The sequence below is a fragment of the Rhinatrema bivittatum genome, chromosome 4 (assembly GCF_901001135.1).
Source record: "Rhinatrema bivittatum chromosome 4, aRhiBiv1.1, whole genome shotgun sequence".
NCBI lineage: Eukaryota > Metazoa > Chordata > Amphibia > Gymnophiona > Rhinatrematidae > Rhinatrema > Rhinatrema bivittatum.
In genome coordinates, this window is record NC_042618.1 from 132,586,295 (window position 1) to 132,604,083 (window position 17,789).

At 46.0% G+C, this 17,789-nt stretch overlaps 1 protein-coding gene across 1 annotated transcript in view; it reads right to left on the minus strand.

Moving 5' to 3' along the window:
* VTI1B (vesicle transport through interaction with t-SNAREs 1B) overlaps window positions 1-17,789 on the minus strand; it is a 35,998-nt gene that overhangs the window by 5,071 nt on the left and 13,138 nt on the right. Inside the window, exon 4 of the mRNA XM_029598855.1 lies at window positions 13,990-14,163. Coding sequence (XP_029454715.1) covers window positions 13,990-14,163 — 174 coding nt within the window. The remainder of the gene's footprint in view (window positions 1-13,989; window positions 14,164-17,789) is intronic.

Below are 17,789 nucleotides of genomic sequence, written 5' to 3' on the forward strand. Positions count from 1 at the left end.
GAGGTGTGGCAAGGTGGGAGGTCTCCAGAAATTCAGGCAAGTAGCTGTTCTGGATGATATTGAGAAACCAATGGTTGGATGTGATCCGGCCCCACGCCGGTGCAAATGCAGCAAGGCGTCTGCTTACTGCTTCTCATAGCTGAGGCCACAGTAAAGTCAAAAAGATGGTTGGGTTTTGGTGGCAGCACCTGGCATTGGTTTGGGAGTGTGTTGGGATTGGCCATGGCCGCGAGACTGTGATAGTTGGAATTGGGGCCTCTGTGGCGGGTATGAAGGAGGCCAGTATGGTGGATAGAACCTGTAAGAGCGCAGGAGATAAAAGGGCTTCCTGTAGACAAGGTAGTACTGCTTTGCAACGGTTTGATCTGTTGGTAACGTGAGCGATGACACTGCTACAACTCTGCTCCTTGAGTTGGGGAGACCGTCTTGCGAAGCTAATCTCCAAACAAGTTATCCCCCTTGCAGGGAAGGTCCTCAAGTTTGTCGTGTACATCTTCACGAATGGTGCTCGCTCTCAGACAGGCTCTCCGGCGGGCCACAACAGAGGGCGCTGAAGTACGGGCCAAGATTTGAAACCCTTCATATGCAGTCCAGAGAAGATGTCTCAGTTCCTCTTCCAGGTCAGCTATGCTCTGCTTATGTTGACTGGTTCCTAAAGGTTGACTGCCATTAGATTTTAACTTCTGGAGGCACTCATATAGGTACTGAGTGATGTAAAAGTGGTGTTGTACCTTGAAACACCTTTTTGCCAAAATCGTCCAGAAAGCAGTTGTCCTTGCCTGGGGGGGGGGGGGGGGGGGGGGCGCATTGGAGTTGAATCTGGTCTTTCTGGCTTTCTTCATAGTTGATTCCATTACCACCAAGGCATGTGATAGTTGCACCGAGCCATAATGTTCAGATTTTTGCATTCTGAATTTTAATTCAGTCTTCCTGGATGTGGTCAACGTGGAGAAAGGCACTTCCCATGCTTCTTCTATAATGGCATCCAAGACCGAATGGGAAGATAAAGCTGTTGGTTCAGCCAGGATGTCAAAGATTTTCAAAAGGTCGTGGACCTCCGCCCTAGGATCAGGTAGGTTTTTTTGGTTTACAAATTCAAGACTGAGCCCACCTTCTCAATAAATTTGAAGTAGGAAATATCCTCCAGGGATGATGATGCTCCCAGAGATCCTTCTGGGGGGGTGGTCAGAAGGAATGCCAGTGGAGGAGCCTGGTGATGGGGGAGAGGAGTAGTCTAGCGCTCTCCCCTGCTCGGATGCTTGCAGGCTAGCCACTACTTCTAAGTCTTCGGCCCTGAGAGTACCCCGCGGGGGGGGGGGGGGGGGAGGGAAGAAGGGGTGGAATGTCTCAAACCCTCCTCAGAGGGGTTTGAGGGAGAATGAGGGTGTTGGGTAGTGCCATAGAATCAAAGAAGGCCTGTAGAAGCCCCGTGATCTGTGACATTGTCTGAGAAGCTAAGAGAGAATTTGAAAAGAAGTTGGCTGTAGAGGCAAAAACTCACAGTAAAAACTTTTTAAAATATATCCGAAGCAGAAAGCCTGTGAGGGAGTCAGTTGGACCGTTAGATGATCGAGGGGTTAAAGGGGCACTTAAAGAAGATAAGGCCATCGCAGAAAGATTAAATGATTTCTTTGCTTCGGTGTTTACTGAAGAGGATGTTGGGGAGGTACCCGTAATGGAGAAGGTTTTCATGGGTAATGATTCAGATGGACTGAATCAAATCACGGTGAACCTAAAAGATGTGGTAGGCTGATTGACAAATTGAAGAGTAGTAAATCACCTGGACAGGATGGTATACACCCCAGAGTTCTGAAGGAACTAAAAAATGAAATTTCAGACCTATTAGTAAAAATTTGTAACCTATCATTAAAATCAAATACACTACATCTACCGGTTCACCTTTATCCACATGTTTATTAACCCCTTCAAAAAAATGAAGCAGATTTGTTAGGCAAGACTTCCCTTGGGTAAATCCATGTTGACTGTGTCCCATTAAATCATGTCTTTCTATATGCTCTACGATTTTGATCTTGAGAATAGTTTCCACTATTTTTCCTGGCACTGAAGTCAGGCTCACTGGTCTATAATTACCCGGTTCGCCCCTGGAGCCTTTTTTAAATATTGGGGTTACATTGGCCACCCTCCAGTCTTCAGGTACAATGGATGATTTTAATGATAGGTTACAAATTTTAACTAATAGATCAGAAATTTCATTTCTGAGTTCCTTCAGAACCCTAGGATGCATACCATCCGGTTCAGGTGATTTGCTACTCTTTAGTTTGTCAATCTGGCCTACTACATCTTCCAGGTTCACAGTGATTTCGTTCAGTTCGTCTGAGTCATCACCCCTGAAAACCATCTCCGGAACTGGTATCTCCCCCAACATCCTCATTAGTAAACACGGAGGCAAAGAATTCATTTAGTCTTTCTGCAATGGCCTTATCTTCCCTAAGAGCCCCTTTAACCCCTCTGTCATCTAATGGTCCAACCGACTCCCTCACAGGTTTCTTGCTTTGGATATATTTTAAAAAGTTTTTATTATGAGTTTTTGCCTCTATGGCCAACTTCATTTCAAATTCTCTCTTCGCCTGTCTTATCAATGTTTTACACTTACCTTGACAATGCTTATGTTTTATCCTATTTTCTTCAGATGGATCCTTCTTCCAATTTTTGAAGGATTTTTTTTGGCTAAAATAGCCTCTTTCACCTCACCTTTTAACCATGAGGGTATCGTTTTGCCTTCCTTCCACCTTTCTTAATGCGCGGAATACATATGGACTGCGCCTCTAGGATTGTATTTTTAAACAATGTCCAAGCCTGTTGAACACTTAACCTTTGCAGCTGCACCTTTCAGTTTTTTTCTAACTATTTTCCTCATTTTATCAAAGTTTCCCTTTTTAAAATTTAGTGTTAGAGCTGCAGATTTACTTATTGTCCCCCTTCCAGTTATTAGTTTAAATTTGATCATGTTATGATCACTGTTGCCAAGTGGCCCCACCACCGTTACTTCTTTCACCAAATCTTGCGTTCCACTAAGAATTAAATCTAAAATAGCTCCCTCTCTTGTAGGTTCCTGAACCAATTGCTCCATGAAGCAGTCATTTATTACATCCAGGAACTTTATGTCTCTACCAAGTCCTGATGTTACATTTACCCAGTCCATATTGGGGTAATTGAAATCTCCCATTATTATTGCACTGCCAAATTGATTTGCTTCCCTGATTTCTCTTAGCATTTCATCATCTGTCTGACCATTTTGTCCAGGTGGACGGTAGTATACTCCAATCACTATACTCTTACCCAACACACATGGGATTTCTACCCATATAGATTCTACTGAGCATTTACTCTCTTGTATGATCTTTATCCTGTTGGACTCTATACCCTCCCGGACATAAAGTGCCACACCCCCACCAAGTTGATCCTCCCTATCATTGCGATATAATTTGTACCCTGATATAGCACTGTCCCATTGGTTATCCTCCTTCCACCAAGTCTCTGTGATGCCAATTATATCAATCTCATCATTTGCTGCTAAACACTAACTCTTCCATCTTACTTCTTAGACTTCTGGCATTGGCATACAGACATTTCAAAGTGTGGTTTTTGCTTGTTTTAACAACCTGCTTTTCAGTTGTTTGGGATAATTCGGTAATCATTAGCTTTGGTGATTTTTTACATATAGGCATATGAACTATGTTTGCTTTTGATGGAACTTCTCTGTTGGGATGCCCTAACTCTCCTGTTTCATTAGTATCCTTCAAGTATACATTTCTCTGAACCATGCACTGCTGCGTGACTGTCGGCTTTCCCCCTTGTTCTAGTTTAAAAGCTGCTCTATCTCCTTTTTGAAAGTTAGTGCCAGCAGCTTGGTTCCACTCTGGTTAAGGTGGAGCCCGTCCTTTCGGAAAAGTCTCCCCTTTCCCCAAAAGTTTACCCAGTTCCTTACAAAGCTGAATCCCTCTTCCCTACACCATCGTCTCATCCACGCATTGAAACTCTGGAGCTCTGCCTGCCTTTGGGGACCTGCACGTGGAACAGGAAGCATTTCAGAGAATGCCACCCTGGAGGTTCTGGATTTCAGCTTCCTACCTAAAATCCTAAATTTGGCTTCCAGAACCTCTCTCCCACATTTTCCTATGTCGTTGGTACCCACATGTACCACGACAGCTGGCTCCTCCCCAGCACTCTTCTGGAGTTTCTCTCTGAAAGTTGTCCAGTGAACACTAGTCTGGAGCTGTGCCGCACATCTGGCCGTAATGGCTCCTGGTGATTCTGGCCAATGTGTCCAGTGCCTCAGACGGCACAGGCCTTTCCCCATAGCATCCTGCTGTTCTGGGGGGGGGGGGGGGGGGGGGTGTGTTACTGTTCAGGCGGCAGCAATGACCTGGCTTCGAGGGTTGAAGGCACTCATACAAGCACTGTATTTGCATTCAGCATTCCCGCTTGGAATGTATGCTTTCTGAAGTCACTCATATTTATTATGACACCCCGGAGGGTGCTGGAATGTAGCGTGATTTCCCTTTTTCCCTAAACGGGAGTGCGGGAGAGCTAGGCTGTACTGTAGAGTGAAGATTGGGACATCCCACACCACATGTACAACAAGGCGGTTGGTTCTGCTGCTCAATGCTCTTTGTATGCCAAGGACTTTCGCACAGGTCTGGCACCTTGCTGACTTCCACGCTGAGAGTATTTCCCACCTCCTCCTTGAACTTTAAGTGGAAGAGATTTTCCAGCGGGGGGGCGGGGGGGGGGGGAAGACAGGCGAGGCTGTTCTTCAGGGGGTAACCCCGAAGAGCCCGGGAATGTGGAAATAAGTTTAAGGACCACCTTCCTGGATAATGCCCTCTTACCCAGATGAAGCTCCTTGGATATCGCCTGGGAGGCTCTGGGGAGGACGGCTCCCTTGGAGGGTGTCTGGGAGGCAGTGCCGCAGGCAAATAATCAAGTCTAGAGTTCTGGGATGTGCCTCCTCCACGTCGGGAGCACACCTGGGTCGTTTCTCCAGAGCTCCTGAAGGTACAACCTTGACTGCTTAGGTCTGGGCACAGAGGATAGATTGGGAAGACCCGAAACCAGCTCCGCATCCTCAGAGTCTCCATGCAAAACCATGGGCACTTTGAGGGCCATATTCAGGCCTTTTAAGGTCCAGAATTGGGCAAAATGAACCCTACTTCTTTGATACCACGAAATAAATGGAGTACCTGCCAGTTCACTGCTCCCTTTGTGGAACTGGCATGATGGCTCCCAACCATTTTGAGGCAATTCACCATACTCTGGACTCAAACTTGTGAAACGGAAAAGCCTTTGCTGCGCCATGCAACCTGTCCAGGATGGGATCTGCACCCTCAAAGTTGGACTCCTCTTGCGACAGCTTGATTCCTAACTCCTGGACCACCAGCGGAATCAAAAGGCCAAAGTTCCTCCTTGCGGAAAAGCCTCACAACCTTGGGATCACCACCCTCTGTCACGGGCACCTCCTCAAGATCCACATCCCCGGCATCTATGTCTGCTGAGCCATCTGGAAAAGGTCACATTCCAGGGGGCCCCCCTGGAGCACCATTAGGGTCATCTGAATCAGTGTCCCCCTCTGAGGATTCCCAGGCGCTGAAACCAGCCCTAGAGACCTGCAAATGCTTTCAATACATCTCTTCTTGGAGGGACCTGCCCCTGGACTTTCCCCCTCGACCTGGCCTTGCGCTCCACATCCGCCTTTTTGGCCAGATATGCCTTATGCATTAAAAAGGACAAAATTAGCGTAAAAAAACCGGGGCATCCTCCTTATCCTCCCCAAGGGGAAAATCACCAGCACCCAAATCTGCTGAATCGAGAGGGAGATCCTTCCCTTTAGAATCACTCTGACCGCCTGAAAACACAGGAACTGCAGGGGACAGCGTTGGAGGGAGATCTCCCTGCTACACACGCTGCTGCAGCTGGCCAAAATGACCGCCCTTCCCGCTTCCACCACTGAAGGACAAAGAGACTCAGGACGCTGCGGCAGATCTGGGAGCAGGGAGAGAGAAATACATGAACAGCCCTCGCCTCCCTTTATGCATCCAGAGCACAGGCCCTGCTTATTCAACCTGTTATGCGATCCCCCGCAGGCGTGGCAAGAAGTGCTGCGCGCCACACCTTACTCTTGACGGGGAGCCCAAACTGCTGATCTGCTCTCTTACCTACCCAGTAAGCCCCAGCATGGCAAAGACAGACTGTTTTTTCTTTTTTAAACTTTCTTCAAATAGCTGACAAAGAAAAAAATAAATAAATAAAAGGCTACTTCCCTGCTCAACTGAGTAAACACACCGTCATAGTTAGGACTATCACTACCTCATGGGGGGATGGGGGACCTGGACCACCAGATGTCCACCCCATGGCACCTCCAGACGATTAACCAGAAGGGTCACAACCCCCTGCTCGTCTGCCTCAGAACCAGGAAGGATGACCCCAATAGGCCCTTACAAACCCCTGGGAGAATAAGGAACTGCTCTCCGTTTTATTTATTTTTTTAATCTCTCCAGACTGCAGGATTTTGCACATCTACCATCTGCTGGAGACAGAAAAATACTGAGGGACTGCAGGGGGCACACTATGTTTAAGTACCACATCAGTGAAACTCTGTCTATCTCCATCTGCTGGCAGGGATGCAAAACCCAGGAGTCTGGACTGATCTGGGTATGTACAGAGAAGTATATTTTATACATTTTAAAAATTAAATAAATACTATGATGTGCTAAACAAGAGTACATGATGCTGTTTGCAGTCCCATTATTTTTACACTTCCTTTCCAACCTGAAGTGGACTAAGGAGAAATTACTATTTACCTGATAATTTCCTTTTCTTTAATAAAGGCAGGCCAATCCCCAGGAATGGCTTATGCACCTCTACCAGTATTCTCTGGAAAAGCCAAACCGTGGACAAACTGATTATACTTGAAAATGATTATTAACAATCAACCACTCATGCTTCCAAGCAATAGAAAACACTTAGCTCAGACAAAACAAAGAACATTCACTAAACTGAGGGGCTGGTTAAGACACTTACCAGTTCTCCAACTAATAGCAGGAACAACACGGCATCGTCTGCACCTAAAGGGTGAATCAAAGGCAAAAAAATCAGCAGCAGAGGATAACTGGCCTGCCTTCATTAGAAGAAAGGAAATTTATCAGGTAAGTAGTAATTTCTCCTTCTTCTGTACTCAGGCAGGCAAGTCCCCACAAGTGGGATGTACCAAAGCTACTCCCAAACAGGGCAGAAGGCTTCCTGTAGTCCAGTCAATACCGCTCGCACAAGGCCGTGTCCTCCTGCGCCCAAATGGCCAAGTGGTAATCCCTGAAAAACATGTGTACAGATGACCATATTGCTGCTTGGCAAATCTTGATAGGAGACGTTAATTGAATTGCCGCTCTTGTGGTATCGTGGGCGGCGATTCAGTTTGCTTTGGCCAAGGAATCTCCGCATCCACATAGCGACCATGACGACTACCTTAACCCAATGGGCTATAGTTGCCTGCATTGCTGGTTCACCCTGTTTACCTGTACCATGGAGCACAAACAGGCGATTAGACTTCTGGACAGATTTAGTAACTTCCAAGTACTGCATCAGAAACCGCTTGACATCCAAGGTACGCAAAAGACAGTACTAATCTCTATCACTATCCACTGTGGGCAGGGAAATAGACTGATTTCAATGAAACGCCGAAACCACTTTTGACAAAAAGTTACAGTCCAAAGTTGCACCAACCCCAAGTCGCATGCAGAAAAGGCATACAGCGAGAAAGAGCCTGCAGTTTGGAAACCTGATGTGCTAGAAAAACTCTCCAAGGTAAGTAGCCACAAGGAAAGGCCACGTAGCAGCTGAAAAGTAGGACCCGCCAAGAAATTCAGGACCAGATTAATTCCCACAGAGGAACTGTCTGCCACAAGGGAGAACGAAGATGCTGAACTGCCTTCAAGAACCGGGGCACAAAGGCCCACCGTTGACTCGTCCCCATAACAAGGGAGAGCTGCCACTTGAACCTTTAAGGTGTTAAGGGCCAATCCGTTACATAATCCTTTCTGTAAGAATTCCAAAATTAATGGAATTTTCACTTTGAGAGGCTGAGAACCTCGCTCCTCACACCAGGTCTCGAAAATTCTTCAAACTCTTAATGTAAGCCAGAGACACAAAATATTTTCTAGCCCGAAGCAAAGTGCAAATCCCAGCAGCAGAATAACCATGCTTCAAAGCAGCCCTCTCAAGGGCCAAACCATAAGACAAAATCAACCCAGATTATTGTGTAGAATAGGTCTCTGCCACAACAGATCCTTCCAAAGCGGCAGTCTGAGGGGCCTGCCCACCAGCAGACCACAGCCAAGCTGGAGCCACCAGAAGTACAGTGCTGGCCTGACTTGCAATCTTCTGAATGATCCTGCCTATCAGAGACTAGGGCAGGAAGACATAAAATACCCTGCCTTGCGGCCACACCTGAACTAGAGCATCGATGCCCAGCGCTTTCGGATCCTTTCTGTGATTGAAGAACCACAAAACTTTCATGTTGCCGGAGGTCGCCAGCAAGTCTAGATGCAGACGACCCCAGCACACCACTATGAGCTGAAAGGCTTTGTCCACTAACTCCCACTTTCCTGGGTCCAAGCTCTTCCTGCTGAGAAAGTCAGCCCTTACATTGTCCTTTCCGGTAATTTGGGTGGCAGATGTCTAGCAGATATTGCTCTGCCCACACCATGAGCACATCTATCTCCAACACCTGTTGGCTTTTGGTTCCACCCTGATGATTGGTGTAGGCCACAGTTGTCGCATTGTGGGACATTATCCTGACTTCCCAAACCACAAGCATGCCAGATGTACTGCCTGCGCTTCCAATCGATTGATGCTCCACTGCCATTCCTCAGCATTCCAACCACCTTGCACAATAATTTCTAACAGTGAGTGCCCCAACCCAGGAGGCTCCCATCTTTCCTTAGCACTAACCAATCCGGTATCTCCAAGGAAACTCCCTTCCTGAGATGAACCGCCTGCAACCACCACTGCAATTAGAAGCTCACCTCCAAAGGTAAGTGAAGCCTCACCATGTAATCCTACGACTGCAGACTCAACTGGGAAAACAACATGTGCTGGAGAGGTTGCATATGTGCCCTCATCAAGGGGACATCCTCCAATTCAGCCGCTATCAAACCCAGGACCTGTAGATAAGACCACACTGTCAGGCGAATAATCCTTCTCAGGGTTTGAACTTGAGCAATCAACTTCTGAATAAAATTGTCAGAAACACTCTGCCTTGCTTTGTATCGAAATGAATGCTGAGATACTCCAGTGTCTGAGATAGCTGTAAGTTGCTCTTGGCAAAGTTCACCACCCAGCCTAAATCCTGCATTAAGGAGACCACCCTGTGATAAGCCCAGTGGCTCTCCTCCACGCTCTTTGCTTGAATCAACCAGTCGTCCAGATGCAGGTAAATCAAGATATGTTGTCCTTTCGCAAGATTGCCACTACCACCACCATGACCTTGAAGAAAGTCCTGGGTGCAGTGGCCAGCCGGAAGGGCAGGGTCTGAAACTGATGACGACATCCCAGAGTGGCAAACTGCAGGAACCATTAATGTTCCTGGTGAATGGAAATATGCAGATATGCTTCCATCAGATGCAGAGACGTGAGATATTTCCCCAATTGTACTGCCATTATTACAGATCGAACAGTCTCCATTTGGAAATGAAACACCCTCAAATGTCAATTGACTCCTTTGAGATCCAGGATGAGTTGAAAAGACTCCTTGGGTACGACAAAATAGATGCAATAGCGGCCTGTATTTTCTTGTGATTCGGCATCAGGAATTACGGCTTCAAGTCCAATATTCTCCTTAAGGTAGTCTCCACTGCCACCCTCTTCTGAGGGGAGTTTCATGGAGACAAAGGCATACAGAGGAATGCAAAGGAATTCTAGAGCACAGCCGTCACTTATCACTTCCAGGACCCATTGGTCTGACATGATCTGGACCCACCTCTGATGAAAGCAAGATAGGTACCCATCTATCTCCTGCACCAGCAGGTGAGTCTGCAAACCTTCATTGAGAAGATCGAGAGGCTTTGCTTCTGGAGCCCGCATCCTTCTGAGGCGAATGGACTGAGACCTACTGAAGGGATGAGGTCTCTGAAAAGATGCCCCCCCGTTATAAGAACGAAATCGCTTGTAGTCTCAATAGCGGCCACTTGCTTATAAAGGACATAAAGCCGGCTTCTTATCCTCCAGCAAATGGGGGGGGGGGGGGGGGGGGGGGAAGAGCCCAGGTCCACGTGCCATCTTCTCCAACTCACTACAAAACAAAAGTGAACCCTTAAAGGACAACCTAGTGAGATTGGACTTAGAAATGGCGTCTGCTGACCAATTTTGCAGCCACAGCTGATGCCTAGCCCTGTCACAGAAGCAACCTCTCTGGTGGTAGTGCGAACAAGGTCACAGCCTGTATAAGTTAAAAAGAGGGCTCCCGGTTCCATTACTGGTCTGCTATCCAAACCCACTCCCTCAGACTCCTGAAAGAGACCCAGACTAGCTTGAGCTACCAGGGAACAATAAGAAACAATTTGCAAATTCACTGCCATGTCCTCAAAGGCTTGCTTAAAGATAGCTTCAATCCTTCTATCTTGAGCATCCTTTAGAGCTGCCCCTCCTTCCACCAGAATGGTGGTTGCTTAGTAACCAAACACACCAGCACATCCACATTTGAGAAACAACTATTCTCTTGCCTTCAGATCCAAGGGATACAAACCCGCCAAGGCCAGCCCCCCTTTGAAAAACTTGCCTCTGGCACACACTATTCAAGGTCAATAAACTCTTGAATCGCATCCAGGAGGGGAAAGAAACATGATGCTTTACATAGGGTGACCAATATGGGGTCCTCCTTCTGTGTGTACGCAGAGTCATTTCCAGCCACCTCAAGTGTCTTCAGGGTCTGAGATAACAGACCCAGCAACTGATCTCTATGAAAGAAACAGAACAGAGTTCCATGTGGCTCTAAATCCAGGGGAATTTCCTCTTTCGCAAGAGAGGAGAAACCAAAATCATTGTCAGTGACATCTTGATCCACATCCTTTCGAACACCATCAGGGACCACTGCACTGCAGCATTTGCACACAGTGGGAGCCTAAATCAGGCTCACAGTATGTGAGCCTGATTTAGACGGCATTACCATCTCTGAGGGGTGCCCCTGAAGAATAGTCTGTAATCCTTGGAAAAAGTTCCAGCCAGGAAAAGAATGGGTCCATACCAGGCATCCTCTGAGCGAGTATCTTCGGAAGATGTCTCTGCCATAGGATCAACCAAAGAAGGGGACACCATCGTTGTCTCGCCCGTAGTTCTACTCCCCTCAGACTAAGGAGATGGACTAGGGTCAGCAAAAATCAGCAGGAGGCAAATCTCCAGCATTCAGGCAGCGCTGACATAGACTCGAAGAATGCCCCGGCTGTATTGTCCTTATATGGCAAGCAGCACAAATCGCTAACCGCTTAGACTTCTTTGGACACTGGTGCAATGCTGTACTGGCTTGTAGTGCACTCCGAAAAGATATGCACTCAAGTACACACTCAGCTATGCGCAGAATACACACACAAAAAACACGCTCAGCCATACACGCTTAACACACAGTCAGCTATGCACTCAAAACATGCATACTGCCAGATGACAGAAGTATGCGCACAGAGGCTGCAGTCTTATATGCACGCCATCACTACACCACTGCGCAGCGAGAAGGCACACACAAAAGCATGCAAAATATGCCACTATGGCCTACCACGCGGCCTGAGATACCAAGCTTGTAAGTGGGGCCTGCCGAGCCTTCATATCTCACTAAATTCCCCAGAGATGTGAGAAGGAGGTTGCAGAACACCAACACTGAGAAAGGAAGGGCCGGTAAGAACGAGATAGGGAAAAGAAAACCTCCCTAGCATGTCTTCGACTTAGGATTAAAAAAAACAAAACAAAAAAACAGACTGTGCTCAGCCCTCCCTGGCTATGGCAGGAGGGAGAGAGCGAAAGCCTTTACCGCTGAGCCTCTCAGCCTGCAACTGCCTTTTTTTTTTTTTTTCCTTTATGTCCATGCCTCAAAAGGCTACCGGACTCAAGGAACTCAATTGAGGGAGGGACCCACCAGCATCATCTCAGGAAGCAAGCAGTGCTATCCAATTTCTCCTGAAATTGTCCACTTTTTTTTTTTTTACAGTCTCTACAAGCAATCGCAGGTAGGGAAATGCATGTCCATCTGCTGCAGACAGAGAATACTGGTGGGCTGATATTGGGGCAGGGCTATATATCTGTTGTGTCAGCTTTTATTCTGTCTCCATCTGCTGGAGAGGTGCATAACTCACTTCTGGGGATTGGCCTGCCCTAGTGCAGAGGAAGTCTAGCATTTCATTCAGTACAGCTTCTTTCCATCCTTCCCCAGCCTGATATCTGTGCAGTTTCAGCCACTTCTCCATTACCAAGTGGCTGCTCCATCATGGCTGGTGGCTCTCTGCAGCTGCAGCTTATATATTGTGAATGAGAAATTACAGCAGGAGTTTACACTTTCAAAATATTTCAGAATAAAAAAAAAAATAAGTCTGGCTTTATTCTGATCAATCATTTGATATGATTTGGAGACAAGACAGACAATTTTAGTAGAGAAAAGCAACGTCCTATATGGTTTCTTCCATTACACTAAAGCTTTTGACCTATAAATACATCTGATCCTGGGCTTCAATGCTTGGCACCCTGCATGAAAACTGGCAAATCTGTCATCCTCTGGAGGTCTTCTAGTCCCCTGTTTTTGTCCCACTAGAGTTTTGCTAAATTTATATGCTACTGAATTGCTTATTATATGTAACTCGCAGTTGGATTGATGCATTTCTTGTGCAATCTCCCTGTAACACGCTTTGAACTCTTATGGTGGAAAAGCATGATGATAAAAAACAATGATGGTGGCTTAACATCAGACTTCTGTAAAATGCCTCATTACAAAAAGCCCTCTAAATACTTATATGTAAGATTAAAAGCAGGTTCATGAAGTGGCGTTACTGTAACCAATTTCCATTCCCTTTTCTAGTTTGCCACTTGGATCTCCCTTGTGTCAAAACAATGGCTTTTATACCACTAAAATCAGGAATGTATTTAACAGGTTAGGAACCAGCAAACTATCCCCAGTCTTTCACTCAAGCCTCTGCTCTAGCATGAAGGGAAGAGAACATAAGAACATGCCATACTGGGTCAGACCAAGGGTCCATCAAGCCCAGCATCCTGTTTCCAACAGTGGCCAATCCAGTCCATAAGAACCTGGAAAGTACCCAAAAACTAAGTCTATTCCATGTTAACCACCGCTATTACTAGCAACGGTTATTATCTAAGTCAACTTAATTAATAGCAGGTAATGGACTTCTCCTCCAAGAACTTATCCAATCCTTTTTTAAACACAGCTATACTAACTGCACTAACCACATCTTCTGGCAACAAATTCCAGAGTTTAATTGTGCGTTGAGTGAAAAAGAACTTTCTCCGATTAGTTTTAAATGTGCCACATGCTAACTTCATGGAGTGCCCCCTAGTCTTTCTATTATCCGAAAGAGTAAAAAACCGATTCACATCTACCCGTTCTAGACCTCTCATGATTTTAAACACCTCTATCATATCCCCCCTCAGCCTATTTACATAGCATTGCACATACTACTCCTATTGCTATAGAAATTCTGCTATACAAGCCACAAAAGATTGCAGAAACGTAAAAGAAATTGGAGATAGATATAGTCAGACTTATTAATCAAAGACATTTTAGTATAATGAATAACCAGTTACTCAAGTGTGCAGACTTGGCTGTTCTTACCTCCATGCTGCTGTATCTATCACTAGTAGTATCACTCCCAGATAAGGAAAATATCCTGTATTGTAGCTAGCTTGCTACATTACTGCCTTGCAGGATTAGGGATACGGGAATCATGGATAGCACAGACTCCTGCTATAGTCAATACTCACGCGGCCTTTGGTGCGCTCTAGCTGCTCACGCTGCTGGCCAAGCTCCTCAATGATATCTGTGCCAATCTGGTCTGTTTCAGCAGCAACCCTCTGGGAGCGATCAATACTCTGCGTTGCTCGGTTCAGGCTCTCTGTGCCATGCAGAAGCAATGCCCTCTTTGACTGCAAATTAGTCTACAAACAAACACAAATTTTCATCAATTCACAAGGAATGCGAGTGGCGGTCGTAACCTCTGGAGGTCACCAATTTCCCCAAGAGCATAACCTAGCTGGACTAGCTGCACATAACTTTTCATCACTTTCAGGATTGCTAATTCTTCTCCTCAAATAAAAGGATTATTAATTTTCTTTAAATAAAATATAAATCTGCTTTGTGACTATTAGAATATCTATAGTCAAAAGATGGGGGAAGAGAAAGGAGGGAGAGTAGAAGAGGGGAGACCGCAAAGGATCATATGAGAGGGGAGACTGCATAGGATTTAAAAAAAAAAAAAAAAATACAGCAAATGAACCCGGATCTTGTTCCCAGCCTAAAGAAACAATTATTAAGACCGTATGAGTGATGGTTCTACAAAGTTTTTAATATTTACAATAATGCTGAATGATGATTCAGAGATTTTGTGAAACATTAGTGATCATTTCCCTTCAATAAGTTCAAGAACACGGAGGGCCTTTTTGGTTTACTAATAACAGAGGCAGACCAGGATGGGGAAAGCAAGGAGGAAAGATTAAACAAAACAGAGACAACAAGGAGAAATGACTCCTTACTTGATAATTTCCTTTCCTCTAATGAGGGCAGGTAAATCTCCCCAGTGGGTTATGCATCTCTGCCAGTAGGTGGAGACAGACCAAAAGCTGATGGCACAAATATATAGTCCCTTCATCAGCCTGCCAGTATTCTCTGGAAAAGCCAAATGTGGAAAAATCTGATTAAACATAATCATTAACAACCAATCACTCATGCTTCCAACCCAATGTAAACACCGAGTTTAGACAAAAGAAGCAACGTATGCACTTATCTAAGGAATTAGAAAAGCCACTTAGTCTTCAACGAAGAGCAAGAAGCACACACTGCAATGTTTGCCCTGAAAAGGCTAACCATAATTGAAACATTGGCAGCCTAGGATAGGTCTGGGATTGACCTATCCTCATTAGAGGAAAGGAAATCATCAGGTAAGTAGTAATTTCTCCTTGTTCTGCATTCTGGAAGGTCAATCCCACCAGCGGGATGTACCAAAGCTAATCCTGAACAAGGTGGGAGGCTGCCAGCGGTCCAGTCAATACCGCATGCGTGAACGCAGTATCCTCCGTAGCCCAAACAAAGCAGTAATGTTTGGAAAACTGCGCAAAGATAAACATGTCACCACTCAGCAGGCGACACCAAACTAAATTCCACCCACGATACCGCCTGAGCCTCCATGGAATGCAGTCAAATGTGTTTCTGTAGAGCAACCTCAGCCGCCACATAGGCAGCCATGACTTCTTTAATCCAACGGGCTAACGTTACCCGGGTCGCCGTGGCTCTTTGTTCACCACCACCATGGAGCAGAAACAGGCAATCTAAATTCCAGACAGTTTTAGTCATTTCAAAGTAACACAGCAAAGGTAGTTTGACATCCAAGAAACGCAAATGACGATACGATACTCATCTCTGTCCAAGGTGGGCAAGGAAATGGACAGATTCAAATGAAATTCCAAAACCACTTTTGCCAAAAGAGAGGGCACAGCCTGGAGGCATAAGCAGAAAAAGCTCATGGCAAGGAGGAGCCTGCAGCTCAGAAACCCGACATTTACAAGAAAAAAAAAAAAGTCTTCAAAGTAGCCACAAGGAAAGAGTGTGCAGTGACCGAAAGGTCAGACCTGCCAAGAATTCCAGGATGCAATGAAGATGTTAAGGGTCAAGCACTTATGCAAGCTATCCTGTAAGAATTTCAAAATTAAAGGAATATCCATCTTAAGAGGTTGAGAGCCTCGCAACTCTCCAAACCCTAACATAGGCTATGGGAGTAGAAAATTTCCTGGCCCGAAGGATGGTGGAAATCACAGCAGGTAAATAACCACGCTTCAACAACCTAATCCTTTCAAAAGCCAAACCGCAAGACAAAATGGACCCGGATCCTCGTGAAGAATAGGTCCCTGCCACAATAGATCCCTCCAAGATGGTAGTCTGAGGGAACCCCAGCCATCTCTGGAAATCGGCATACCATGGCCTCCGAGAGCCACTAAAAGGATGGTATTGGTTTGACTTGCAATCTTCTGGACAATCCTACCTACCAGAGGCCAGGAGGGAAACGTATACAACAGAGCGCCATGTAGCCAACTCCTGAATGATGGCATCGGTGCTCAGTGCTTTTGTATCCCGCCTGCGACTGAAAAAGCATGGAACTTTTGCATTGTTGAAGGTTGCCAACAGATCTAGGGCCAGTAGGCCCCAGCAGTCCATAAGGAGCTGAAAGCCTCATCTGCCAGCTCTCATTCTTCTGGGTCAAAGTTTCTCCTGCCGAGGAAGCTGGCTCTGATATTATCCTTTCTGGCAACGGGAGAGGCGGAGATGCCTAGATGTTGTTCTGCTGACACCATGAGCACATCTATTTCCTCCAACACTTGTTGATTCTTGGCTCCACTCAGATGACTGATATCAGACAATGCCTTGACTGTGCCTTACAATAGCCAGACCACCTGAGCCTCTAAATGCTTGGTGAACCGCCTTTGCTTCCAATCTGCTGATCTTCCACTGTCTCTCTTCTACATTCCAGTGACTTTGCACCAACAACTCCTGACAGTGAGCCACTCAACCCAGCAGGCTCGCATCTGTCATGAGTATCAATGAATCCAGCATCTCCAGGGAAACTCCCTTCCTGAGATGAAACGCCTGTAACCACCAGCGCACTGAGACTTCACCTCTAATGGTAGCAGCAGCCTCACTGCATAGATCTTTAACTGCAGATTCAACGTATGCCCTTACCCAGGGGACTATTTCTAATGTGGCAGCCGTCAACCCTAAGACCTGTAGATAAACCCACATGGTCAGGCAAATAGGGTTCATCAGGGTGTGAACTCAAGCCATTAATGTTTGAATTCAAGACTCTGGCCAAAATACTCTCCCTTGCTTTGTGTTGAAGCGAATGCAGAGATACTCCAGAGTTGGAGTCAGCTACAAACTGCTCTGGCCAGATTCATTACCCAGCCTAGCTCCTGAAGCAACGAAACTACCTTGCGAGAAATGAGAAGATCCTCTACCATGCCTGTCTTTGCGCAAGGCCACTGCTACCATCACCATGACCTTTGAAAAGGTCCTGGGCATAGTGGCTAAACCAAAAGGCAAGGCCTGTAACTGGTGAGGGCAATTCAGAACTGTAAACTGAACCATTGATGTTCCTGGTGAATGGGAATATGCAGATATGTCTCCATCAGCTCCAGAGTCGAGAGGTATTCCCCTGTTTGTACGCCATTAGGGCAGATCGCACCTTTTCCATCCTGAAATGAGTGATTTGCAAAGGACGATTGATGTCCCTAAGATCCAGTATGGGTTGAAAGGACCCTTCCTTCTTAGGCATGACAAAATAAATGTTATACCGGCCCGGATTCTATTACTGCAATGTAGCTTACACTGCTTCTGCCGTCTCTGGAGTGGAGTCACATGAAGATATCAAAGGCATTTGGAGGAATGCAAAGAAATTCTACAGCATACCTCCCAAATCACTTCAAGGGCCCATTGATCCGAAGTAACCTGGATCCTCCTATGATTTAAAAAAAAAAAAAAAGAAAGAAAAAGATAGGCAGCCACCTATCTCTTGCCT